Genomic DNA, 25,419 nt, shown 5'->3' with positions numbered 1-25,419 from the left:
TAGGGTGAAATTCTCCCCCAGCAGAAGGCCGGAAAAGGGCTCTGAACTATGTTCCCTTGCATTTTTCGCATGTGTGCAGAATACATTTTGTTCTGTGCACCGAGGCATGTGTGGACGTGCACCACCAGGAGAAACTCACTCTGACGCCTCTGGATGCTCTGCTAATCAGCTGGGCTGCACGTGAATCACTCTTGGGTGGCCGCTTACATCTCACGGAAGCCCCAAATCAGTCACAGAGGGACCAGAGGTAACGCCTGTTGTCATGTCCCCTGGTGTAAATCCAGGACCTCTCATCTGAGCACCATGGGAGCATGGCAGCTTCACACGATAGATGGTGGTGTTGCATGTGCCCATAGATGAGGGTTTGGGGGCGCAGGCTGGGTGCCCCTCTTGAACACAGCACCTCAAGGGTGGGTGCAGAACACACCCCTATGTGTATGCAGAGTTGTGACACCCTCGTCATCAGAGATGGGGCCCAAACCAGAACTGCAAGAGCCATGGGTGGCGGGTAAAGGTCCATTTGGGGAAGACAGCTACTCCCCTCTCCCCCCACCGTCTGCACAAAGCCACGCCCCTTCTGCCAAAAGCCACACCCCTTCTGCCCAAAGCCACACCCCTTCCCTGAGACCACGCCCCTTCACAACCTTCCGGACAACCCAACCCCCCAGCCAAGCCCCGCCCAAACCTAGCCGAAGGCCTTCCCAGGCAGCTGGGCAGCACAGGCCTTCCCTTGCCTACATGACTTGCCGCCCATGGCAAGAACTCCTTGAAAACTACAACGCACACGGGATATTCCAGTTGCACCCGAGCGAAGATGCTCAGGAAACCTGTATAGGTCAGAAGCAGATATCTGTGTGTCTCCCGGGAGAGTCCCCTCTGTTGCCTGTGGCGTGTGCGTGTGTATGTGTGTGTGTGTGTGTTTCCTTACTCAAACAACCGGGTTCACTAACTGTACACAACATACCAGACCCGGCCACACGCAGCCAGCTCCTCACACTGGTTTGGGGCTGCTCCTGGCACGCACGGGTTGCGCCCAGAGAGCTCATGCCGCCCTCTACATGTTTTGTTTGTCTCTAAGGTGCTGTGCGTTGTTTTTCTCTGACTCCAGTTTGCCGAATAAGTCCGTGTCCTAATATTAAGGAGACACTGACGGGCAGAGACAAAACATTGCCTAAACCCTGTTATTACCAGAAGTGTCTTCAGGACTCTTTTTATAGCTACCAAAACATTTAGAAGAACCGAAGGCAATGAAATGGTAAAGAAGGAGAAAGTGAGCATGGCTAATCTACTTCCCCGTCCATGATACGTGACATGCACATGGATAAACCATCCTGGCTAAGACGTATCGATGGACCTAACCTCCACGAATGCGTTTAGTTCATATTTGAACATAGTTAAAATCCTGGTCTTCACCACATCCTCTGGCAAGGAGTTCCACAGGTTGACTGTGCGCTGCATGAAGAAAAACTTCCTTTTGTAGGTGTTAAACCTGCTACCTCTTCATTTAATTTGGTGACCCCCTAGTTTTGATGTGATGGGAACGAGAAAATAACTTTTCCTTATTCACTTTCCACGCCAGTCATGATTTTGTAGACCCCCATCATATCCCCCCTTGTCTCCTCTTTCTTAAACTGAAAAGTCCCCGTCTTTTTCATCTCTCTTCATATGGCACTCGTTCCAAACCCATAATCATTTTGTTGCCCTTTTCTGAGCCTCCACCGCATACACCCGTGATCTAAAATTCTGGAGCCTTTCTGTACCCGGTTTGCACTGAAGACGGGACTTTACCAGCACTGCACTATGCCTGGTGAAATACAGGAAAGGACTGTTAGTGATTGCTGAACACGGACATTGTCCTCGGAGCGGTGGGAGACACACAGATAAAGGGCTTACAGAACAACACCTCCAAGGATCTCCGTAATCTTGGCTTAAATCGATCAGGGCTTCCTCTGGAGAGGCCCAATCTGCCTGTGGCTGCAAAGGTGCAGTGTAAACTCAGCCGCACAGCTCGCTCCTAGAGCCAAGGCCACTTCCTTACAATGGACTTGATGCAGATAAGAACTGTGCAGATTGCTTTGTGGTGAGCTGAAATCAAAAGCTTCGTCTGCTGGGAAATCATTGACAAGGATCAGCCGGCCCTAGAGCAGGCCAGAGTCTGGCTGAGCGAGGGGTCTTGCGGAACCCCGAGTAGGCGCCCCCCCGGGAATGCAAGGGGCCTCAGCTGGAGTCTGGTGTCTGGGCACCACATTTCAGGAAAAACGGGGGAGGAGGGGGGGAGAAATTGACGAGGGTCCAGAGAAGAGCAAGAAAAACGATTCAAGGTCTAGAAAACATGAGCCAGGAGGGAAGACGGAAAGAACTGGGCTTGTTTAGTTTGGAAAAGAGAAAGCTTAGAGGGGACATGATAGCAGTTTTCAAGGACCTAAAAGGGGGTCACAAGGAGGAGGGAGAAAAATTGTTCTCCTTGGCCTCTGAGGATAGAACAAGAAGCAATGGGCTTAAGCTGCAGCAAGGGAGGCTTAGGTTGGACATTAGGTAAAACTTCCTGCCTGTCGGGGGGGTTAAACACTGGAATCAGTTGCCTAGGGAGGTTGTGGAATCTCCATCGCTGGAGATATCGAAGAGCAGGTGAGGAGATATTTAGGAGATATGGAAGAGTAGGTTAGACAGACACCTGTCAGGGATGGTCTAGACCAGGGGTCTCCAACCTTTTTAAGCACGAGATCACTTTTTGAATTTAAGTGCAATCCAAAATCTACTTCAAACCTAAATCCCCTGGCCCCGCCTCCTTTGTGCCCCTTCTCTGAGGCCCCGCCCCTGCTCACTCCATCCTCCCTCCCCCATCCTCCCTCGCTCTCACCAGGCTGGGGCAGTGGGTTGAGGTGCAGGCTCTGCTCTTGGATTAGGGAAGGTGGAGCGTGAGAGGGGCTCTGAGCTGAGCTTGGGGCAGGCAGTTGGAATGCTGGAGGGGGTCTAGGTGCAGGCGCTGGGAGTGTTTTTGGATGTAGGGGGGCTGGGGCAAGGGCGTGGGGTGCAGGAGGGGGTTCAGGATGTGGGTTCTGACTGGGCCTGGCCTACCTCAGGTGGCTTCTGGGGTGGTGATGCAATGGGGCTAAGGCAGGCTCACCCCCGCCCTGGCCCTGCGCCACTCCCAAAAGCAGCCAGCAAAGTCCATCCCAAGTCCTATTGTCCCCCTCTCTGCTCTGTGGAGATAGGGCACCTTGACATCAGCCCCCCTCCATTCCCGGGGCTGGGGGAGGCAGCTCCAAGGCAAAGGGCAGGAGATGCGCAGCAGCAAGAGGAGGGGCAGCTCAAATGCTGGCACTTGACAGCCTCTTGGCCAAACCAATCAGGATCCCCTGTCAGAGGCTCCAAGATCTACCGGTAGATCCCGATCGACTGGATGGTGACCGCTGATCTAGACGGTGCTTGGCCCCGCCATGGGGGCAGGGGACTGGACTCGACGACCTCTCGAGGTCCCTTCCTGTTCTAGGGTTCCAGGGTTCTATGACAATCACCCCTTGTATTATTAGAAACAGCAGAGATTTGAAAGCTTTGAGCTGATTATGCTGTGGGTTTATCCGTGTGCATTTCAGGTATCATGGACAGGGGAAATAGACTAGCCACGCTCACTGTCTCCTTCTCGTCCATTTCATCGCCTTCAGTTCTTCTAAATGTTTTCGTAGCTATAAAAAGAGACCTGAAGACACTTCTGGTAATAACAGGGTTTAGGCAATGTTTTGTCTCTGCCCGCCAGCGTCTCCTTAATATTAGGACAGTGACTTATTCAGCAAACTGGAGTCAGAGAAAAACAACGCACAGTCCTGCAGCACTTTAGAGACGAACAAAACATGTAGAGGGCAGCAAGAGCTTTCTGGGCGCATCCCTCTTCTTCAGATTACTAGAGTTTAAGGGGTCCAGTTTTCAAATACATAGCACAGGGAGGGGATGGGAGGGGGAGAAGAGGAAAAAGAAGAAAAGAAAAAGGGAGGAAAATTGTCAATTGGAGTGTCCCTGCTACATGAAGCTGATAAGAACACTTAGTACCCACTTTAAGTATCTGTTGTTTGGTTCGTTATGTCATTGGGATGTGGGATGTAGCGCACAGTTTTTCCAGTTATAGACAAAGTTTTTCCAGTTATAGACAAAGACGGCTGCCCCTCGGAGACTTGTGGATTCAGAGACGTTCTTTGAGAGCGTACGTTACCCTGCTGAGTGTCCTGCAGTCCAAAGTCTTGCCTCTGCGCTCTGCTATTTGTTTTGCATGCGTGTTAGGTGTTCTGGCGAATGCCTGGGGCGCTAATAAGGACGGACAGGTGGCTTGCATGTTTTTGGAAACCTTTACTGTCTGTGTTTGCGTTAAAGGCCGGCTCTTGTGAGGCACTGGATGCTCTCCATCCCCACTGATGCTTTGGCTGGCCGCAGGGAAGTGATTCTAGTCTGGGATCAGCCAGATGCAAAGTAGCAAGAGTCGTTTTCTTCCCTCCCTAAGTCTGACTGCAGAAAACAGAGCTGTAGGGACTTGGCTCCCCTACTGAAATAGCTTGGCCAGATCCTCCACGGGTGTCACATGGCGCAACACTGAGTATTTCCAATGAATTGTGTTGATTTATGCAGGTCAAAGTAGCCAGAATGGATTCAGGAGTCTGCTCCAGAAATTTGAGGCCATTTGTAAGTTGCAAGCGCATCACAACACTGTGCCCAGGGGGATATTTACCGGGAACTGGAGGCGTAATTTCCATCCTGGGCAGCTGTCCCTGTGCTAACTCAGAACCGTGACAATTGTGATCGCTCCACACGTTCTGATGGTGAGGGATGACTGAGCCGCAAAGGTTTGGAGAGGCTGCCCCGAGGAATGCGCGTGAAAATCTTCCCTTGTGGGTCTGCAAAGCCAGGAACCTTCTGAGATCAGGACGTCCTCTTTCCTGTGCTTCCTGCTTCCAGAGAGCTGGAAACAGAGACCAGCCTTGGCCTGGTGGGTGGTTTGGCTGCTCCTGCTTCTGCAGGGAGATGCAGCAAAATAGGAAGGAGACAGGCAGAGGCCAGCAGTTTAATTCTCACTCTACCAGACCTGGTTGCCCTATATCCACCCTGGTTAGGGTTGCCTGGTTAGGGTTGCCATGTCCAGTACTTTCTGATTTTTTCCCGGGCAGGAGGCAAAAATCCTAGGCTGTCTGGCTCAATACAGAGGCAGCCTGGCAACCCTAGTGCGTACCAGGTTCTGCAGGGGAGCTGCCCGGCCTGGCACAGGGAGGCAAGATGCGAGGCGGCTGCCAGCAACCTGTTAGGGCCAAAAAGTTTCACTACGCGTTTCTTAAAGGGGCCACGCTGGTTTTTTTTTTTTTTTTTTGCTTAACAACTCTTGGAGTCCTTTTTTTTTGGAGGGAGGGGGATATTTTTTCTGAAACCATCTGGCAACCCTAGCCATGGTGTCTCTGTGAATAGAACAAGGCTGTGAGGCCCAGAACTGGTTGAACAGCTCAGGGGGAAAAGAACCATTTTAATTTGCAACTTTTCACTTTCTTGAAAAAAAGTTTTTTAAAAAAGTTTTTTAAAAATGAAATGTAGTGAAGCAACATAAAAAAAACTTGTTTAAGAATCACTTTGTTTTGATTTGTTTCCTTTTGACTTTGAGTTTTCTCTCCTCTGTCTTTCTCACTCTTTTGCTCCATTTTCTAGTGGAAAGGTAAGACATTCCCCCACCTTCCTCCACTGGAAACAGTTTGAAAGTACAAGAAAGTGTCTCCCAGCCTCATGCTCACTTGTAAAACTTTCCCTCTTTTTTCCAGTAGAGAAAAGCAGGGAAGAGGAAACAAACCTGGAAGTCAGATTTTCCCCAGTAGTTAAAAAAAAAAATCAAATCTTTTTGTAGGCTTTCATAGAATTAAGGCCAGAAGGAGACATTGTGTTCATCTAGTCTGACCCCCCTGGACAATCTACAGAACCTCACTCACCCACTGCAGTAATAGATGCTCATTTTAAGAGCAAGTTAGATAGACATCAATCAAGGATGGTCTAGACGGTGCTGGATCCCACCATGAGGGCAGAGGACTGGACTCGATGACCGCTCGAGGTCCCTTCCAGTTCTAGTGTTCTAGGATTCTAGGATTAAAAGTGCTGTCATCTGGGTGGAAAGCGGGTAAATGTTGCATTTTATTAATATCACCAGAACGGACTTAAATGGGGCCTGCGTGTTCTATAGTCTTGCCTTAATCTTTGTATTCATGCCTGTCCGTGTGAAAGAAGCTATTTGCATATATTTGCATATATAGTTGCATGCATATGCAACCACACTTCAGTTGCGGCCCTCGACATGTGCTGTGAACAATTTCTCCCTCCTCCTTGTGATACCCTCTTAGATACTTGAAAACTGCTCTCGTGTCCCCTCTCCGTCTTCTCCTTTCCAAACTAAACAAGCCCAGTTCTTTCAGTCGCCCCTCCCAGGTTGTGTTTTCTCAACCTTTAATCATTTTTGTTGCTTTTCTCTGCACCTTCGCTAATTTCTCCCCCATCTTTCCTGAAATGCGATGCCCAGAACTGGACACAATACTCCACCTGAGGCCTATTCAGCACGGAGCAGAGCGGAAGAATGACTTCTCGTGGCTTGCTCACCGCACTCCTGTTCATGAAGTTTGCTTTGTTTGGGTAAGAGTGTCCCAATGCCGCACTGACAGGAGGGGTGTCGAACTGGGGGGAGTGCCCAGACCCTGACAGGGGACAATGCAACACCCCTACACCCATGTCACGCAGGGCTTCTCTGCGGTACAAAGGGACTGCTGTGCTCCTGGTATCGCTACACTGGCAAACCCCGGGGAGATGCAGCTTGTGCTGGCAAAACGTTTTTTTGCTGGTGGAGTTCACGGCCGTTCCGTGGCTGAAAAAAAGGACGTTTTTGTGGCTCCTGCTGCGTCCACCCAAGGGCTCTTTGCTGGTGTAAAACGGTTGTGAAAAGCCCCGACCGACAGGCACAAGTGTGCTGTGGAGTCTCGCGAAAGCCCGTCTGTAAGTTTCTCCCCCCTTGTCTCTTGCTCCCTCGCTGGGTAGACCTGCTCCAGGTAACATGGCTGGTGCAAAGAGCTACAGGCAGGCAGACTGTCCTCCCTGTATCTTCTGTTGCCTTAAGGAGACGTCAGCCAGCTTATTGGCCAGAGCTGCGTTAGCTCCAGTCCCGATTGGCTCAGCCAGCCTGTCACTGAAGTTTGCCAGGTTAGTGTGCCTCCTACTTCAGGACAGGTAAGACTTTTCTGTAACAGATCAGACTTCTTAAGGCTACAGTGCACCTGGATGCCTGAGGATTAGCAAGGGGCTTGCTTCCGAGTTCCGGAATCCCTCCCAGCTTTGCCCAAACCCTGTTTTCTTTTCTTTTTTAGACTTTGGTTTATAACACACTAAGAAGTGGGGGGGCTAGGGGGCGGCAGGAGGGATGAGCAGCAGTGGGCTGGTCCTGAGCACCCCAAATCTTGAAGAAAGTACGGTGTTTGCACAATTAAAACCCGTCAAAATGTCCAGGGAGTCTGCAGAAGACGCCTCGGTCTTTGAAGACATCAAACCTGCTATAAGGATCTTGGAAAACCAGCAGGACCTGGCGCAGGTAAGCGAAACACTAAGCCGCTCTCCTCACACCTCCGTATCCTGATTGACGTGGAAGAATGAGCCGCTGGCTGGTCGGTTTTCATTATTTGGCGTGGGTTTTTTTTTTAAACGGGTTTTATAAACGGTCAGAGAAAATGCAGCTCAAATACTTCCAAGAAAGACAGTCCGTCCCCAGAAATTGCAGCTTGCAAAACTAGCCTCGCAGGGGGAAACAAAAGGCCGGATCCTCCGTGGGTACAAATCGGCGTGGCTCTGTTGAAGTCCCCGGAACTGCCCTGATATTTACCAGAGGAGGATCTGGCCCTTCAGTGTATAATTCCGAAAATTCCCCTTCTGCGAATGCTAGACTGGAAAGATTTTCAAGGCATGTCCTTTCGTGCGCAAGACTCCCTCGGTCGCGGGAGGAGAAAGACACGGAGCTGATTTTTAAAGGGGAGAAAATTGCTGTTGGATTTTGGTTTGTTTTTGCTGTTTAATTTAGAAAATGCCCCCCCCCCCCCCCAGATTATTAACATTTGAAGGGCGGATTTTAGACTGGGAAACAAATGGCTTGTGGACAATCCCTGGAACGGCGTCCAGTCGTGTGCTGCGTGATAGGTAGAAGCCAGTGGGGAGACATTTCAGTTCAAAGGGAGTTGGTTGAAGTTTGATTTGATCATGGAGGGGCAGTAAGCGAGTCCTGTTTGTAAACCAGAAATGGGCCGGGCTCTTCCTGTCATCCGGCTCCTATGTTTCAAATCACGCTGGCGCAGACAAGAATGGAATTCTCTTTGAAATTCCCCAGCCCGACTGCTTCTCTCTGTGAACAGCAAAGCCAAAGATAAAGCAGTGGATAAGCTGCCTGGAAATCCACCCCCAGTTCTCCTCCCGAGCGCCACAAGCCAAGGGCCCAGACACAGAGAAAACTGGTGAAAAACTCTGTGCGCAGTGATCCCGTGCACGCTGATTGTGAGGCCGGTTGTGAAACACAATCACGGGCACGCCGGGGAACCATTTTACAACGGGTTGTGTTGCCGCCTGGCTCTTTCGGGATGAAATGAAGGGTTCCCGGGGGCAGCATTTTCTTCGGTTGTCTTTAAGGCAGGTTAGCGGCATGTTCTCTTCCCCCCACCCAACCCAAGTGAAATGAGCGAGAGTTTTGGAACGCGCCTTCCAGGAGTTCCGGGAAAGCGCTGAAACCCAGCGGGGCAAATCTCCCCTGGTGTAACCCCCCCACCCCCCGCGATGTCCTAAGGGTTCTGCTCAGGGTCACGTTGTCCCAGAAGAATGAGCCTCAGGAGAAGGTGAAGGGAACTCTGGGATCTGAAGGACTTTGGCTCATGGTTTTGAGGCGTGGACGGGTCACTTCTTGGTGCTGGGTCTCTCTAAGGGATTTGCCCCCGTTCCCTGCAGCAGCCTGCCTGGCTGCTCCCCGAAGTGGCGCAGAAAGCGGCGGGGTCGGCGTTGCTCTGCGTCGCGCTAAGCGGGCTAATGATTAACCCTGGAGCGCGCCCTCCCAGCGCCATCTTGTCGCGGGCGCTGGGAACGAGAACATGTCGATGTGCTGCAGCCGGGGCGGGAGGGGGGCCGGCGGGCTGGGGCTGGATTTGGGGGGCGAGTGGGGTTCTTTGCGGAGAGGGCGGGCTGCCTTGACTTTGCGTGGGCAGAGCGGGGAGACCTGCCCAATAAACTAAGGTGGAGACCAGTGAGCCCCCAAGAGGTTTGGATTCTCCCCACGGGGTCGGGCCGGAGTTCTGGCTGGTACCTGCCAACCCAGGGTCCCTGGCGTCAGAAAAGAGCAGCACAGGAATTTACTTGGAGCAGATGCCCTCACAGCCACCGCCCACGTTGTGTGTTCCACTGCTGGCCCCCGCACTGTGCTCGGGACCCCTCTCCTGTCGGGGGGAGGGGCAGGCAGCCCCCCCATCCCTCGGGGGTGTGCCAAGCAGCCAGCAACCCAACCCCTCCTCCCCTCGTCTTTGTAACAGAGAGACAATTCAGTGGGCCCAGGGGGGAAGCCCGGTGCCACCAGCGTGTGCCAATGAGTGGGGGACCAGACAGAAACGGGGGGTGTCGGTGGCGCCGTCTAGACCCAGCACAGCTGGGAACACAGGACGGGAGGGCAGCGGGGGGGGCTGCTGATGCGAGTCCCTCTAAGGGCTGGGTTACGTAACAGCCGAGGACTCAGCAATGCCCAGGCCGGCCTGCGGTCCCCTCTGGCAGCAGGGTCGGGCTGGGGGGAGCTGCGCCGTGTCCCCTCCAGCAGTGGGGCCAGAGGGGACCCAGCCAGCTGCTCCGCTGTCCCACGCCGGCAATGGGACCGGTGGGCAAGGGCGACCTCCCTCCGCAACAGGACGAGCGGGGAGGTGGGGGGGGCTGGCTCCCCCTCTGGCCTAGCTCTGCTCAGGCGCGGCCTGGCCTCACGCACTGCTCTATGGCCCGGCTCAGGATCAGGATCAGGACCCGGGGCGGGGCAGGCCAAGGCCTGGTGCTCGGACGGCGGGGGGATGCCGGGACGGCCCGTCTCCTGCTCCAGGAGCAGAAGCAAAAGCCGGCGCCGTGCGCGTCCCTCCCCCGCGCCTCTGCAGCAGGCGGGTCCCCGGGACCCAGGCCTGCCCCTGCGAGCAGACCCCTCGGGAGTCGCTCCGCCCGGGAAGCCTCTGGCGACCCCCGGCCCCGGCCGCCGGCCGGAGAGCGCGACAGAGCCAACGCCCCGCTAGCTGCTCCCAACGGCGCAGGCCTGAGCGCACACGTGCACCTCCACCCCCGTGCACCATGGGAACGCCCCCCCACGCTCCCCAATACACCCCACCATGTGAACACACCCCCACGCCCCCCCAACGCCCCCACAATGCGAACGCATCCCACAGCCTCCCAATGCCCCCTGACAATGCGAACGCCCCCCCAAAATCCCCCACAATGCGAACGCACCCCACGCCCCCCAAAATCCCCCACAATGCGAATGCACCCCACACCCTCCCAATGCCCCCGAATGCAAATGCCCCCCCACAATGCGAACGCACCCCACACCCTCCCAATGCCCCCAATGCGAACGCCCCCCACAATGCGAATGTACCCCACACCCTCCAAACACCCCCCACAACGTGAATGTACCCCACACCCTCCCAACGCCCCCCCACATTTCGAACGCTCCCCACACCCTCCCAACGCCCCCCCACAATGCGAACGCACCCCACACCCTCCCAATGCCCCCCACGATGCGAACGCTCCCCACGCCCCCCCTAAACTCCCCACAATGCGAACACACCCCACACCCTCCCAACGCCCCCCCAATGCGAACGCACCCCATGCCCTCCCAACTCCCGCACAATGCGAAAGCACCCCACACCTTCCCAACGCGAACGCCCCCCACAATGCGAACGCACCCCACACCCTCCAAACACCCCCACAATGTGAATGTACCCCACACCCTCCCAATGCCCCCAATGCGAACGCCCCCCACAATGCGAACGCACCCCACACCCTCCAAACACCCCCACAATGTGAATGTACCCCACACCCTCCCAATGCCCTCACAATGTGAAAGCACCCCACACCTTCCTAACACCCCCCACAATGCAAAAGCACCCCACACCCTCCCAACATCCCCCCACAAAGCGAACTCACCCCACACCCTCCCAACGCCCCCACAATGCGAACACACCCCACACCTTCCCAATCCCCCCAATGCGAACGCACCCCACGCCCTCCCAACGCCCCCCCACAATGCGAACGCACCCCACACCCTCCCAATCCCCCCAATGCGAACGCACCCCACACCCTCCCAATCCCCCCACAATGCGAACGCACCCCACACCCTCCCAATCCCAATGCGAACGCACCCCACACCCTCCCAACGCCCCCTCACAATGCGAACGCACCCCACACCCTCCCAACACCCCCTCACAATGCGAACGCACCCCACACCCTCCCAATCCCCCCCAATGCGAACGCACCCCACACCCTCCCAACGCCCCCCCACATTTCGAACGCTCCCCACACCCTCCCAACGCCCCCCCACAATGCGAACGCACCCCACACCCTCCCAATGCCCCCCACGATGCGAACGCTCCCCACGCCCCCCCTAAACTCCCCACAATGCGAACACACCCCACACCCTCCCAACGCCCCCCCAATGCGAACGCACCCCATGCCCTCCCAACTCCCGCACAATGCGAAAGCACCCCACACCTTCCCAACGCGAACGCCCCCCACAATGCGAACGCACCCCACACCCTCCAAACACCCCCACAATGTGAATGTACCCCACACCCTCCCAATGCCCTCACAATGTGAAAGCACCCCACACCTTCCTAACACCCCCCACAATGCAAAAGCACCCCACACCCTCCCAACATCCCCCCACAAAGCGAACTCACCCCACACCCTCCCAACGCCCCCACAATGCGAACGCACCCCACACCTTCCCAATCCCCCCAATGCGAACGCACCCCACGCCCTCCCAACGCCCCCCCACAATGCGAACGCACCCCACACCCTCCCAATCCCCCCAATGCGAACGCACCCCACACCCTCCCAATCCCCCCACAATGCGAACGCACCCCACACCCTCCCAATCCCAATGCGAACGCACCCCACACCCTCCCAACGCCCCCTCACAATGCGAACGCACCCCACACCCTCCCAACACCCCCTCACAATGCGAACGCACCCCACACCCTCCCAATCCCCCCCAATGCGAACGCACCCCACACCCTCCCAACGCCCCCTCACAATGCGAACGCACCCCATACCCTCCCAACGCCCCCTCACAATCCGAACACACCCCACACCCTCCCAACGCCCCCTCACAATGCGAACGCACCCCACACCCTCCCAACGCCCCCCCCCCCCCAAACGCGAACACACCTGCCACACCCACCCGCTTCCATCCTGGCCTCTCTGGGCTGGCACGATACCTGCCCACAGAACAGCCAGTGGCCCTTTCCTAGGCAGGACTGGTGGCCTTCCTGCGATATTCATAGCACCCTCGGGCTGGCAGAGACCTCAGGGGCCATCCAGTCCAGCCCCTGCCCTACGCAGGGCCAACCCAACTCAACCATCCCAGCCAGGGCTTTGTGAAGCCGGGACTTAAAAACCTCTAGGGATGGAGATTCCACCCCTCCCTAGGGAACCCATCCCAGCGCTTCCCCACCCGCCTAGGGAAATCGTTTTTCCTAATATTCATCCTCCCCCACTGCACTGTGAGCCCATTGCTCCTCGTTCTGCCATCTGCCCCCACTGAGAGCAGCCTCTCTCCAGCCTCTTTGGAACCTCCCTTCAGGAAGTTGCAGGCTGCTCTCAAATCCCCCCTCACTCTTCTCTTCTGCAGACTAAATAACCCCAAATCCCTCAGCCTCTCCTCGGAGGTCATGTGCTCCAGCCCCCTACTAATGATTTTCATCACCCTCCGCTGGACCCTCTCCAATGCGCCCACATCCTTTCTGTAGGGCGGGGCCCAGAAGTGGACGCAATACTCCAGATGTGGCCTCACCAGAGCCGAATAAAGTGGAATAATCACTCATCTAGATCTGCTGACAATGCTCCTCCGAATGCCCCCTAACATGCCATTCGCCTTCTTGGCTACAAGGCGCCCTGTTGACTCCTATCCAGCTTCTCATCCACGGTTATCCCCAGGTCCTTTTCTGCAGACCTGCTACTCGGCCTGTAAGAATGCCTGGGATTCTTCCGTCCCAAGTGCAGGTCTCTGTACTTGTCCTTGTTGAACCTCATCAAATTTCTTTTGGCCCAATTTGTCTAGTTATTCATAGCATCTATGAATTCCACAGTCAACCTGTGGAACTCCTTGCCAGAGGATGTGGTGAAGACCAGGACTTTAACAGGGTTCAAAAAGGAGCTAGATCCATGGAGGTTCGGTCCGTCGATGGCTATTAGCCAGGCTGGGTAGGAATGGTGTCCCTGGCCTCTGTTTCTCTGGAAATGGATGACAGGGGAGGGATCACGGGAGGATAACCTGTTGTTTTCTCCCTCTGGGGCACCCAGCATTGGCCACTGTGGGCAGACAGGACCCTGGGCTGGTGCGGCTCTTCACATTTTTTCCACTGCTGTTTCAGCTCTTTGTTAAATGGGTTTGGCCGCCCCTGTCCTAGAGCCAGGGGCTTTTCAGAACCCCAGGGGCCTTTGCAGGAGGTGGTAGGGTCGGCCAGAGGGGGGAAGGAATCCTGTGGGCTCTGGTGGCAGGTCCGGTCCAGCCAGGGGGTCCCTGCATTGCACAAAGGGGGGCTCCTCTCCAAGCCAGGCAGGAGCATCAGCTCTTGCTTCCTTTGCTTTTTGATCTCAGACAAGCCAGGGGTTTGCTCTTCGTGCAGGGCTCACTTCGACGTTAAGGTGATCTGCCAGCTGGACTCAAGGTTACCGATCGAGGGAGCTACCCAGGAGCCACCAAGGCCAACAGAGCCGGCGGCGCTGGCTAGTTTTAAGTGGCCGGGTAGCAGCTCCAGCGGCGCCACACAGGGCGGCTGCCCCATCCCCTTTCGCCGCATCTCGCTCCTGGCTCTTTCTGTCCCTGGGGGCCTGCAGCCAGTCAAAGCTCCGAGGTGGAGCTGGGTGCCTGTTGTCAGTGCTGCCGGCCCTCCGGGATGCCGCAGCACAGGGTGAATCTGGAGCTGTTTAGCCTGTAAGATTCCTGTCTCCGCCTCCTCAGGACTGTCCGATTTCCCACGCTGGGTCAGACCACCGGGCAAGCGAACCCAGCGGCTACATTGACCTTGGAAAAACCCAGAGTTCAGCGCCCGAGCTCCGCACTGCTAATGGTAGTGCCAAAGCCACAAGCCTGTAGATTCGGGCTCTGAGACTTTTTGCCACATACGGTTACCCCGTGTCTCCTCCCCAGGGATCCCGAGCTGACAGAGGCAGAAAGGGCAGTTCAGTGGATCAGGCATCATAGTGGCATATAGAGGTCAGGTCCCTGCCGACATCATTGCAGCTCTCCCGTGCCTCAGTTTCCCCGTCTATACCATAGGGCTCACATGTCCCTTCCTCAAAGGGACGCTGTGCAGATGAAATCCATGAAGGGGTGTAAGTTGCTCCGACGCGACGGGCTTATGAGGCTTATGAGGATCGTTCTACAAATTCCTGGCTAACCGGGCGATACGGCGCATGCCGAGGGAAGGGCCATGAGCGTGAATTCTGAGCATCCCCGTCTCAGCCTGCTGATAAAATCTTCCAGGCGCCGTATCAGGCTCTGGAATCTCCCAGGCCAGGAGGGCCCAGGAGGCAGCCATCTATGTGGAGAAACTCTTTATCTTCTGCCTTTATGATCTCCCTGGCGGTGGCCGGTTTTTTTTCTCTGCACAGTTTTGTCCAGGAAAAGCAGCTTTTCGCTCGCTAGGGAAGTTGACGCAAAAAAATGTTGGGATCAGTCTCTAAACGATCTCGTTTCTCCTCCCCCATCCAAACAAAACCAAAGTCAGTTTGATTTGATCTGATTTGAACCAAATCATTTTTGATGTTCGTATTTTGTGTCCCCTCTCCCCCAGTTTTTCATTTCAACCTGACTCCGATTGAACCTTTGTTTTAAAGCCCCAAAAAATCCACGTTGGTGGAAGATCAAAGGTGTCGGTGGAAAAGTTCAAGCCAAGGGAAAATTGTTTTGCTGGTTTCGCTGTGTTGGGGGGGCACTCGCTGTTTTCGGAGAAGCTCAGGCTGCCCAGCTGGCAACACGCCATGGGCCCTGGCCAGAGCACTGGATTGGCGCTCCTGGGAACTCGGTTCAGGATCTGGATCCCTATTCAGATTTCACGGCTGGAGCATGGGCGGTTGGTAATGTAGGCAAGGAAGGCAGAGCCTCCCCAAAATTGCTTATGTGCCCAGGGCGGCACATGGTGGCCCCAGCTTTCCAGGTGGCCAGGAAGGATTGGACTGGGGTGGGCGGGGCTTGGCTCCAGGGGCGGAGCTTCAGGCAGACAGGGCGGGGCTGAGGCTCGCCTTTCCCAGCTGGGACTTCACCCGCCACCCCAGTTTCTACTCGCAGAGTCGGTGGGAAGACGAGTCAGGGAACTCCTCTCCCACCCCCAGGCAGCAACACCGCAGCCTTGCGATCTAGTGCGGAAGAGCCCTTTCCTTTGCCCACGGTGCCGCCCCAGGCCGGTCTGCAGACACCAGGGCTTGGCCACACCCACCCCACCAGCCATGCCCTGCCCTCACCCACCGGCCATCCTGTGCTGGCAGGTTGGCTGCTTTGCTTTGCTCGAATTCTGGCCTTTGGGCTTGATCCAAAGGGTTGAGGGGCGTCCGTGGCCCGGGATAGGCCGTCAGACTGGATGCTCGGCAGGTCCCCTCTGAGATCTCCTGCCCCTTCCCACCCATGATGGCCGGGCCCTTGTGATGAACAGCAAGCACCCTGGGAATCCCCATGTGGGCAGGGCAGTCCTGTAGCCATCAGCTGGGGCTGGCCCTTGCTGCTGGTTACTTTGTCCATGGCTACCAGTGTGGATCAGACACAACCCCAGATCCAGAGCGGGCAGGGGGCGACCCGCAACTCGGTGCCCCACCTTGGCTGTCTCTGGGGGTGCCTGTCCTGCGTCGGGACCCCCGGGTTAGCAGCCCTCGAGGAGCAGCCCCCGGGTGTGTTAGCCTAGGGCTTGATGGGCGAGCCTCGCCTGTAACCAGGTTAGGGATTGTCGGATATTGGGGTCCAGCATCCTCCTGTATGATGGGACCTGAGTCCAAGCACCCCCGGGGATGTAAAATCCCGGTTAACCGGTTAACTGTTGATGGTTAACCAGTTACTGCTTAAATGGAGCAGATGGGGGGCTGTTCCAACCCCCACCAGTTAACTGTAACCCGGTAAGGGTAACGCTTACCAGTTAACCGCTTAACCGTTCACATCCCTAGCACCCCATCTAGCCCCTTGGTCCTGACGCCGGGTGGTACAAGGTCAGGGCTGGCCAACCCACGGCTCGTGAGCCGCATGTGGCTCCTCCCCCCTTAAACTGTGGCTCGCGAAGCCTTCCTCGTGGCTCGCGAAGCCGCCCCTAAAAACGACCCTCGGCTCCCGTTTCCCAGTGCTCGCTGTCTGGTGCAGCAAAGCAAAATGGCACCGGCAAGCCCTCCGGAGTAGTGTTTAAAGGGGCAGCAACTATTGTGGCTCTTTGCCTGTAACAGGCTGGCCACCCCGGACAAGGTGATTATCTAGAGGACAGAGAACGTCTACGTGGCAGGACAAGAGGGCTTGCACCCTGGCTCCTGCATGACTCCGCCCCTCCAGCTCCGTGGGGCCGTGGTTCTGAGCCTCGGGGGGCTGATTTGGCAGAGCTGGGCGGAGGGCTGGGCTGGAGCGGGCAGCGCAGACAGGCCTTTGGAGTGAGGGGAGGGGAGCTCCCGTGGCCATGCTGCTGCGAGCACAGGACCTGCGGTGGCTTTGGTGACCTGGCTGGAGACCAAGTCACCAGAAACCAGCCTGAGCCCAGAGCCATGTGGGTCATTGACCCCTGGTGGAGGATCTCCACCGCGCTGGGCTGGGACCAGTGGCCAGTACGCAGCTCCATGTCTCCTACGGGGTGGGGGGTTCCTCTGGTTACACAAGAAGCCCCCCCCCTTGATTTCTTGGTGGCCTGATGGAATTCCTTGCTCTGTCCCGTGCCAGCTCGGCTGTGCCTGGGCCACTGCCAGGGGGTGAGCTCATGTGAAAAGGGCTCAGCTTTCCATGCTCAGACAAAGCTTCCAGGAGGAAGTGGGCACGTAGCCAGGGGAGGCCAGGGTGGCATTTAACCCCCTCCAGGCCAGAGAGCAGATCGGCCCGGCATTGCCTTGGCTCGGACCAGCTGGGGGGAGGCTCCGGGGAGGGCACGGAGGGGCTGATGACCCTGGGGTCAAAGGGCGTGGGTCTGGCCGCACCAGGCGCTTACCCGTGGAGCGACGGAGGGAATTCAGTGGCTTGTTCTGGCCACGCAGCCGAAGGGCCACATTGCCCCCGGGGTCAGTCCAGGGTCACTCCCCTGGCCTCAGCGTGCAGGGGTGGGCAGTCATTTGTGCAGGGGGGCCACGTCACCAATTTTGGTAGTGGTCACAAGCCAGCCCTGGAAGGGGCGGAGCCTGAGGCAGAGGGGGCGGGGCCTTGGGCAGAAGGGGCGGTTCTCTCTAGGCACTGTGTGCAGGGGCGGGGAGGAGAGGTCGTGCCCTCCCCCGTGGGGCAGGGGAGCATGGGAGGTCTCTCCCCCCCCCCGTCCCATTCTGCCACGGGCAAGCCGCGCACAGAGGGAACTGCCAGATGTGCTGAACAGCTGGCGGGTCCCTCTGGCAGGGGTGGAGACTTGGCGCGCTCCCCCATTCCCAGGTCTTGATTGGCCTCTGGGTGGGGCGTGGCAAGGCGGGCCAGATCAAACAGCTCGGCGGGCCGGATTCGGCCCGTGGCTTGGATCTTGCCCACTCTGGATTTATAGCCGCCGCAGTGATAGCAAAGGCTCTGTGTCTACACAGCAGCTGGGAGGTGTAAATCCCAGCTCAGGCAGGCGGCCACACGCTCGCTGTGGTTGGGCAGTGCCTAAGTAGAGCAGCGTGGCCCCGGGGGGTCAGGTTCACCCCCCGAATACGTCCCGGGGGAGGGCGGGGTGGACAGGCCTGTGCTAAGGGGGATTGCTGGGGGGTAGCCCCACTCCGTCCTGATGGAATGAGCCCAAAGCTGGCAGCATGTGACCGATGGGCCCAGACGCACGGGCTACCCGCAGGGACGAGCTTCAGACGGGTTCTCCCCTGGCACGTCTGCACAACAGCCGAGAGCTCAGTCCCATGCAGGAGGGAGGACAGGCCGTCGTTCTGTGGGAGCCTGTGCCGCCACGCCCACACTCCTACTGGGAGGCAGTGGTAGGGAATGAGGGCTCTATGAGGCTCTCTCGGACACGCGGGGAGGCAGGGCTGAGCCGGCGATGGCTCTGGGGGGCGTGGAACGACGCAATCAGAAATCTGGTCCTCCTGGAAGAAAAAAAAAATCAGGCTGGTTTGTCTGAATTGAAAACAAAATTGTTTTGAAGCGAGTGAAACGTTGCAGGTCGCCCCGCGAGGGAATTCCGGTGAGTGTTTGGGACGCTGTATGGCACCTTTTTCTGTAGAAGTCACCGAGGGGGAGCTGTGTTAGTCTGTGACTTAAAACAAACACCCCACACACAGGGAGTCCTGGAGCACCTCAGAGACTGACAAAAATCTATCTAGACCAGCGGGTCCCAAACTTTTTGGCATCACGCTCCCTTTTTGATTTTTGAGAAACCCTCACACCATCCCCAAAATAGCAGCAAAACTTGTTGAGCAAAAAAAAAAAAAAAACGGAACTGACCGGGTCTGAAAAACAAAAGTAGCAGCAAAACGTACGGGGTGGCCAATTGACAGGGGGCGGAGGGGCCTGGGTTGCCTCGCACCCCCCTGGAATTTCGGCATGCCCCCCCAGTTTGGGAACCCATGACTAAACCATTGTGAACTTTCATGGGCAAAACCCACGAAAGCTCATGATGGTCTAGCTAGATTTTTGTCAGTCTCTGAAGTGCTACAGGACGACTTGTTCTTTTCCTGTGACACGCGCCAATTATAAAACCGAAACAGCGCTGGGCATTGAAAAGTCAACGCAAACTGTGTGGACTCTTCTGTGATTTTCATTGCTGTGCAGATGGCATTTTGCCTGACTCTGGCAGCTAGTTTTGGACCCCAGAATATGCATTTTTGGCTTACAACCACAATTTTTGGGGGGAAAAAATTCAGCCCGCTCTAGTGGGGAAATGGCTCCACCAGGTGCACCAAGTCCCCCCCACTCCTCCGTGTGGTCCCTATGGCTAATAGCTATTCCGCGTCTTTTGAGCGCGCCCGTTATTTCGAACTAGAACGGGCTTGCTATGCCGACGCCCCTGCGAACCTCGTTCAACGCGGAGTAAGGGCTGTTTCGGACGAGCGCTTTATTTTGAAATCAGCCCTGTGTGGACGGCGCCTCATTTCGAAATAAGCGTCGCTCGGAGAGCGTGGCTTATTCCGAGCACCGGGTGCAGTGTAGATGCACCCCGAGACCGCAGCGCCTGGCTTCCTTTGGCCCCCGCCGAAGCTGGTCTTGGCTCCTCGTGTCTGATCCTGCCCTGTCTCACCAGCTACCCCCGCTGCTCGGCGCTCGCGCCTTCCGCCCCACAACGTGGGGCAGAAAGCAGCAGCCACGGTCACTGGGAGGTGTTCAAGGAAGTGAAATGGCGCCGGAACGAGACGTTCTCGGGTCATCTCCTTGGCTGGCAGGCAGAGCCATTTATTGGCTCTCCTGATCAAGGCACCTGATAACCGGCGTTCCCAGGCCCTTTTCACAAAAGCCGTGGGCAAGGTGTCGGGGAGCGGCCGATGAGTCAGCGCCCGGCGAGCCGGCAGGCCCTTCCCCACTCTACATAACCAGGCACGTTTGGCTCAAACACTCGCTCCTGGCCCAGCTTTCGCTAACCGTTTTGTAGGCTTCGTTTCCTGGGATCTGCATTGAGCGTCCCTTGTACCGCTGGCTTGTCAGCTGCCTCTGGTCTTGGGGGCCGGTTAACGGGACTGTGTTTTAGTGAGGACTAGACTGGAGGCTTTCTGGGCTCAGGGCCCTCTGGTTTTGGTCGTGTGTTTGTACAGCAGCTAGCACAGCGGGGATCTGGTATGGGATTAGAGCCCCTCGATGTGCTGGCAATGGAAAATATAATCATCATAAATGAATGTGCATTATACACAAAGCCGTGGGTGGCCGGTCATGTAGGCAAGGGAAGGCGCGGCCTTCCCAAAACTGCCAGCACACCCCAGCCGCCCGGGAAGGCAGGGACTGTGGCGTGACAGCCCGGCTCCCCAGCCACCAGGGGTTGGAGCCGGGGCCACAGCACGGCAGCCCCAGTCCTCCAGGTGGCCAGCAAGGATCGGGCTGGGGTGGGTGGGGCTTGGCTCCAGGGGCGGAGCCTCAGGCAGAAGGGGCAGGGTTGGGGCTCGCCTTCCCCAGCTGGGCCTTCACCCCCCACCCATATTCAACGTCACACTGCCACACGCCGGGCAGCACAGTGGCTGACATTCACGAATGGGGCAGACGCGTTTTCAAGATGCTGTCTGGCTTGACGGCTAGTTGAAGAGTCACTGGTTTAGTTCAGAGGCCTCGATGCCTCAGAGTTGCATCAGCGTGGCATTGCCATGTCATGCCGTAACGGGGCTGCCTGCTGAGCCAACGGAAAATTCAATTTCTGCTCATGAGTTGATAAACGAGTGACTCATCGTGATTTGTCAGGGCCAAATGAGTTACTCCTACGTTCGCCTCTCCCGCTGCGTGATGGCAGCGGGCTTAGCCCCAGCCTGTTGGCATCCGTGTACATCGGGGCACAATTTGGTAGGTGAGAGTCATCTCCACCCGATCCGTTTCTCGGTGGTCGATTTGTTAAGTGCTGTTTAATCTGCTCCTGCACGTGGCCCTGCGGCGTGAAATGCACGTGACGCTGTGTGTGCTCACTGGTGAGAAAGCAGGGCCGCGGGTCGTACAAGCCCAGGTGCCGTGCGTGGAAACGCATGCCTTCGCAGGAATGGGTACATTTCATGTGTGCTACTGGCGGCCTTTGTGGGTTGTTCCCGTACGTGCTGGGACAGAGCCAGGCTGGGACAGATCCGGGCTGGGAAGGGATGGGAGACCAGGCGGCCACTTCTCTGCCAGTCCAAATTGGAAGATGTCAAAACGGCCCATCTGGACACCTCAGGAACGTTTTTTTCCCATATTTTTTCCGGTTGAAGCATTCGCCAATGCTGGCTCGTTCCTGCAAAATGGCTGTTTCCACAAAATTGGATTTCGTGTTTAAGTTTTTTTTAAAGGAAAAAAAGCCCTGTTTTGCTGGAAATTCCCAACAGCTGTAACCAGGAGTCAACCCTGTGAATGGGAGGGATTGAAATGCTAGGAGAATCAGGGCCGTGAGTTCAGATCTGAGCCAGTCATTATGCGAAGGGGTGTGATTTCCAAGGGCCCTTTAATTACTGCTGGAGCTCCTTAGCCCCGCCCCCTCCATGCTCAGCCCCGCCCTTGGCCCCACCCCCTTCACCCTTTCTGCCTACAGCCCTGCCCCTCCTCAGCGCTGCCTCTTCTGCCCTCGGCCCTGCCTCGTCCAGGAGCGCAGAGCTGTCCCCTCCCACCTTGCCCAGGGGTCTGCGGAGCCCGTCGACTCCTCTGCCATGAAGCTTACGTTGTTTTCCATAGATAGAGACTCTGTCAATGGCAACAGCCCAGGATCAGTCCAGCCCTGTGATAACAGAGCAAGAGCTTGATCCACCGGGGGGCTGTCGTGCTGCTAAGGGAGGTCTTGTCAAGCCGTTATGGATTCCCTGTTGTTTCTGCTCCCTTTCTCAAAGCCCAGCCAAATGTGCCCTCTTCTTTTCCCTTTGGCAGTCGCTAGAGCTTGGAGCTAGGGTTTGAACCCTGTTAAAGTTCTAGCCTTCATCACATCCTCTGGCAAGGAGTTCCACAGGTTAACAGTGCTTTGAGTGAAGAAAAACTTCCTTTTGTTTGTTTTAAACCTGCTGCCTATTCATTTCATTTGGTGACCCCTAGTTCTTATATTGTGGGAATAAGTAAATAACTTTTTCTTATTCACTGTTTCCACACCAGTCATGATTTTATAGACCTCTATCATATCCCGCCTTAGTCTTCTCTTTTCTAAGCTGAAAAGTCCAAGTCTTTTTAAGCTCTCTTCAAAAGAGAGAATTAGCAGCAACTCTCTGGAAAATAGCATTTGCTAGGAAATTCCCTCGGCCTGCCTGTGAGGAAGCCCAAAGTCCTGGCTTTTGGCAAGGCCGTATGGGAGTGAAGGTGGGCCAGAAATCGGACCACAAAACCTGCTGGGAACATTGACCAAAGAGATCCAGAGAAACCTCTCGCTTCTCCGAGCAGGACAGCTGAATTCCTCAGCCTGACTTCAGACTTTTGAGAGGTTTTTTGGGCTCTCTGGGTTTGCATGCACAAGTTTTTTACCTGTGCCAAGTCACTTGGGGAGGGAATGCCTTTGCCGATGCTCCATGACGTCTGTTGCAGGACATAAACCTGGGTGGTTTACTGGAAAACTCAGGCCTAGATCTTGAAAAGTAGGTAGGCTCCTAACTCCCAAACTTGGAATAAACTTTCAGGAGATGGCCATCTAGGGTGTACAGATTTGTTAATTACATCCCGTTAAGTGGTAATCCATTAACTTGACAAACCCACACGGGCCTTGTGTAGACTAAGGAACAATGTGATTTGTTTTATATCGATTAGCTACCCCATGGTAGAGAAACCCCCTTAGCACATAGTGTGGATGCTCTTTCCTGCCTGTAAAGTTGTACTAGCTGGCTTGGGTGGATGCTAACTGGAGGATGTAGTGAACAGACCCGGATTTCTATCAGAGGAGAATCTGACCCATTCGCTTCCATGGAACTGTAGCAATTGACACCAGTTCGGGATCAGGGTGCGTTGATTGTCTTGGAGCTAGAATGATCAACCCCAGATGAGAAGTTGTGCATGTGTGTGTGTGTGTGTGTGTGTGTGTGTGTGTGTGTGTGTGTGTTTTCTCCTGGGAGGATGGGCTGCCCATGCTATCACGAATTCCTATCCTCAGAGAGTTCTAGAACAAACGAGGCCACAAGCAGAAACTGCCTTCCGTTGAGGTCAATATCAAGACTGAATGATCGGAGATGCAAATATTTGTCCAGGTCAATATTTAACGAGAGGGACAATAAATGCTGATACTGAACCAAATCTGTATATAAACACGTTCTATTTATAACAGGCATTTTTAAAGGGCCAGTGCCAAGGACTTGTCATGGCCCTTAATGGATGGTTTTCCTTCCGATCGTTGGCCATTCCTTTTTTGGCGCTTGGAAACAGTTCCAAGCAGGAGCGTGTGTGAGAGAGGATGGATGTTGCACCTCCAGGGACAGATCCAGGCCTGCACATAACCGACATGGGTCCAGAGCCACGCAGGTGACGAGGCTTCTCATGGCTGTTAATTGTGCTGAACATTAGGAGCCAAAATCGCTGTGTGGAGCAGCCCTTCGACCGCCACCTCACACACACTTGAAGAGGTGGGACTAGAACCAGGGCCCTGCAACTTCAGAGCAACAAGTCTCGCCTATAGGAGCTCAACAGGAGCTTCTGTTGCTTGCCCTGGTCCTCGGTCTTGTATGTGGCCTAGCCACTAGGGGGCAGCCTTACTTATACACACAGGGCCCCCGGAACCTGCTCTAGCACGGGGGTGGGCAAACACTGGCCCGGGGGCTGGATCCGACCCACCAGGCTTAGCCCCGGCAGGCCCCCATGGTTCTATTTACCGTTGCCTTCGCAGGTACGGGCGCTCACCGCTCCCATTGGCTGCGGATTGCCATTCCCAGCCAATGGGAGCTGCGGAAAGAGGTGCCCGGTCCGTGCCACTTGCTGACACTCCCATTGGCTGGGAACAGTGCTCCATGGCCAATAGGAGCTGCGATCGCTGGTGCAGGTAAATACAGCGGCGGCGGCTTGCGAGGGGCTAACCCTGGAGAACCGTCGTGTTTTATTGCTCGCCTCTGCTCTTGCACACGGGTCACTTTATTCGCACGAGCACTTCCCTCGGCTTCAGGGAGTAACGCTACTCTGCTAAGGGCCTTGTCTGCTATTTCCCATGATCCCCCTTGTCTATGGCGCCTGAAAGCTCTTGAGGCAGGGTCTATTGCTCTGTCTGTCAGCCCCCCGGAGCGGTCAGAAAGCACCCTTCTCACACAGGGCCCAGAACGAAGGCCGCTGACAACTTCCTGTTGACTGCCCAGGGCTCCGAACCGGGTCCCAGGGGCTAGCAGGAGCAGGTTCAAAGCTGGACTCACGGCCAGCCCCCCAGGGCAAAATGTGTTGGATTGGAGTGGACAAAAATGGAAAACAGGCCGGGACGCTGAGTGGTCCCCCCCGTGTAAGAATCCCTTTCCGGTTCGAGCAGACGCCGGGTCCCCCTGCCCTGCCCGGGTGCTGAAGACACCTGATGTTTGTTACTTAACAATGTCAGCGCATACAACTCCTAATCAGCTGGCACATCTTGCCTTGTGTAACCCACACACCTCCCGGGTGTGGAGCCCAGGCCCTTGCAGCCGCACTTAGACCATTTCCAGGGAAAGAGGGAGTTTGCTCCACAGCCGTAGCTGAGAGCCAGCTGGCTTTTGGCCCATGCACTAAGCCAGGGTGGGGAACCTAAGGCCAAGCCCTTGGGGCTCCTCCCCCAGCAGTGGGGAGCCTGCTCTAGTCTCCCTGCCATTACACTGTGGGGCCGAAGCACCCAACATCTACTAGCCTGGCCCCCCATGGCTCTGGGGTGCAAGAGAAATGGGGGCAGGGTCTTTCTGCTTCTCAGTTGGGGGCCACTCCAGTGAGGGGTTGGGGTTTTTTTTTGCTTCTCACTTGTGTGCGGCCCCCCACTGATTTTGCTGTGGGTCAGCAGCTTCCAGCCCAAAAAAGGTGCCAGTCCCATGTTCGGTTCCTGAGAGACTAAACTGGGCAGACCTGACGGCCCAGGAGCAGGGGCGTGATCTTGTATGGAACGTTCCACCGGTAGGGCAGCACCAAGTTGTTCCTCTTTTGGGGGAGGAGGGCATAGTCTGTATGGATTCTGCTCCTGCCTCTGCAACTGACCTGCTGTATAGACTTGGGCAAGTCAATTCGCCGCTCCATGCCTCAGTTTCCCCTGGAAAAAGGGGTCCGATCCTCGCTCACTGGGAGCTGAGAAGTTGAACTCGTTGGTCCTGTGCAAAGCGTGGTGATCCCCTGATAGAAAGTATTCTGGGTCTAAGCATTTGTGAAGTGTCTCCCTAGGAGTATCTTGACCTTCCAAGTAGTGTTACTGCCCATAAACCCATCCCAAGCTAAACTCTTGCCAG

The 25,419-nt window shown here is 55.9% G+C and overlaps 1 protein-coding gene across 2 annotated transcripts in view; it reads left to right on the top strand.

Annotated features, from left to right (window-relative positions):
* Positions 1-7,233: 7,233 nt before the first annotated feature.
* LOC102454448 (Krueppel-like factor 5) overlaps positions 7,234-25,419 on the top strand; it is a 42,514-nt gene continuing 24,328 nt past the window's right edge. The window contains exon 1 of one of the 2 annotated variants that reach the window (XM_075896665.1): positions 7,234-7,591. In XM_075896665.1, coding sequence (XP_075752780.1) covers positions 7,424-7,591 — 168 coding nt within the window. In that variant the 5' untranslated portion in view covers positions 7,234-7,423. The remainder of the gene's footprint in view (positions 7,592-25,419) is intronic. The other variant, XM_075896664.1, reaches the window with a different exon arrangement.

The sequence above is a fragment of the Pelodiscus sinensis genome, chromosome 13 (assembly GCF_049634645.1).
Source record: "Pelodiscus sinensis isolate JC-2024 chromosome 13, ASM4963464v1, whole genome shotgun sequence".
Taxonomy (NCBI): domain Eukaryota; kingdom Metazoa; phylum Chordata; order Testudines; family Trionychidae; genus Pelodiscus; species Pelodiscus sinensis.
Note: the sequence above shows the minus strand (reverse complement) of the source record. Positions and strands in the feature narration are given on the sequence as shown.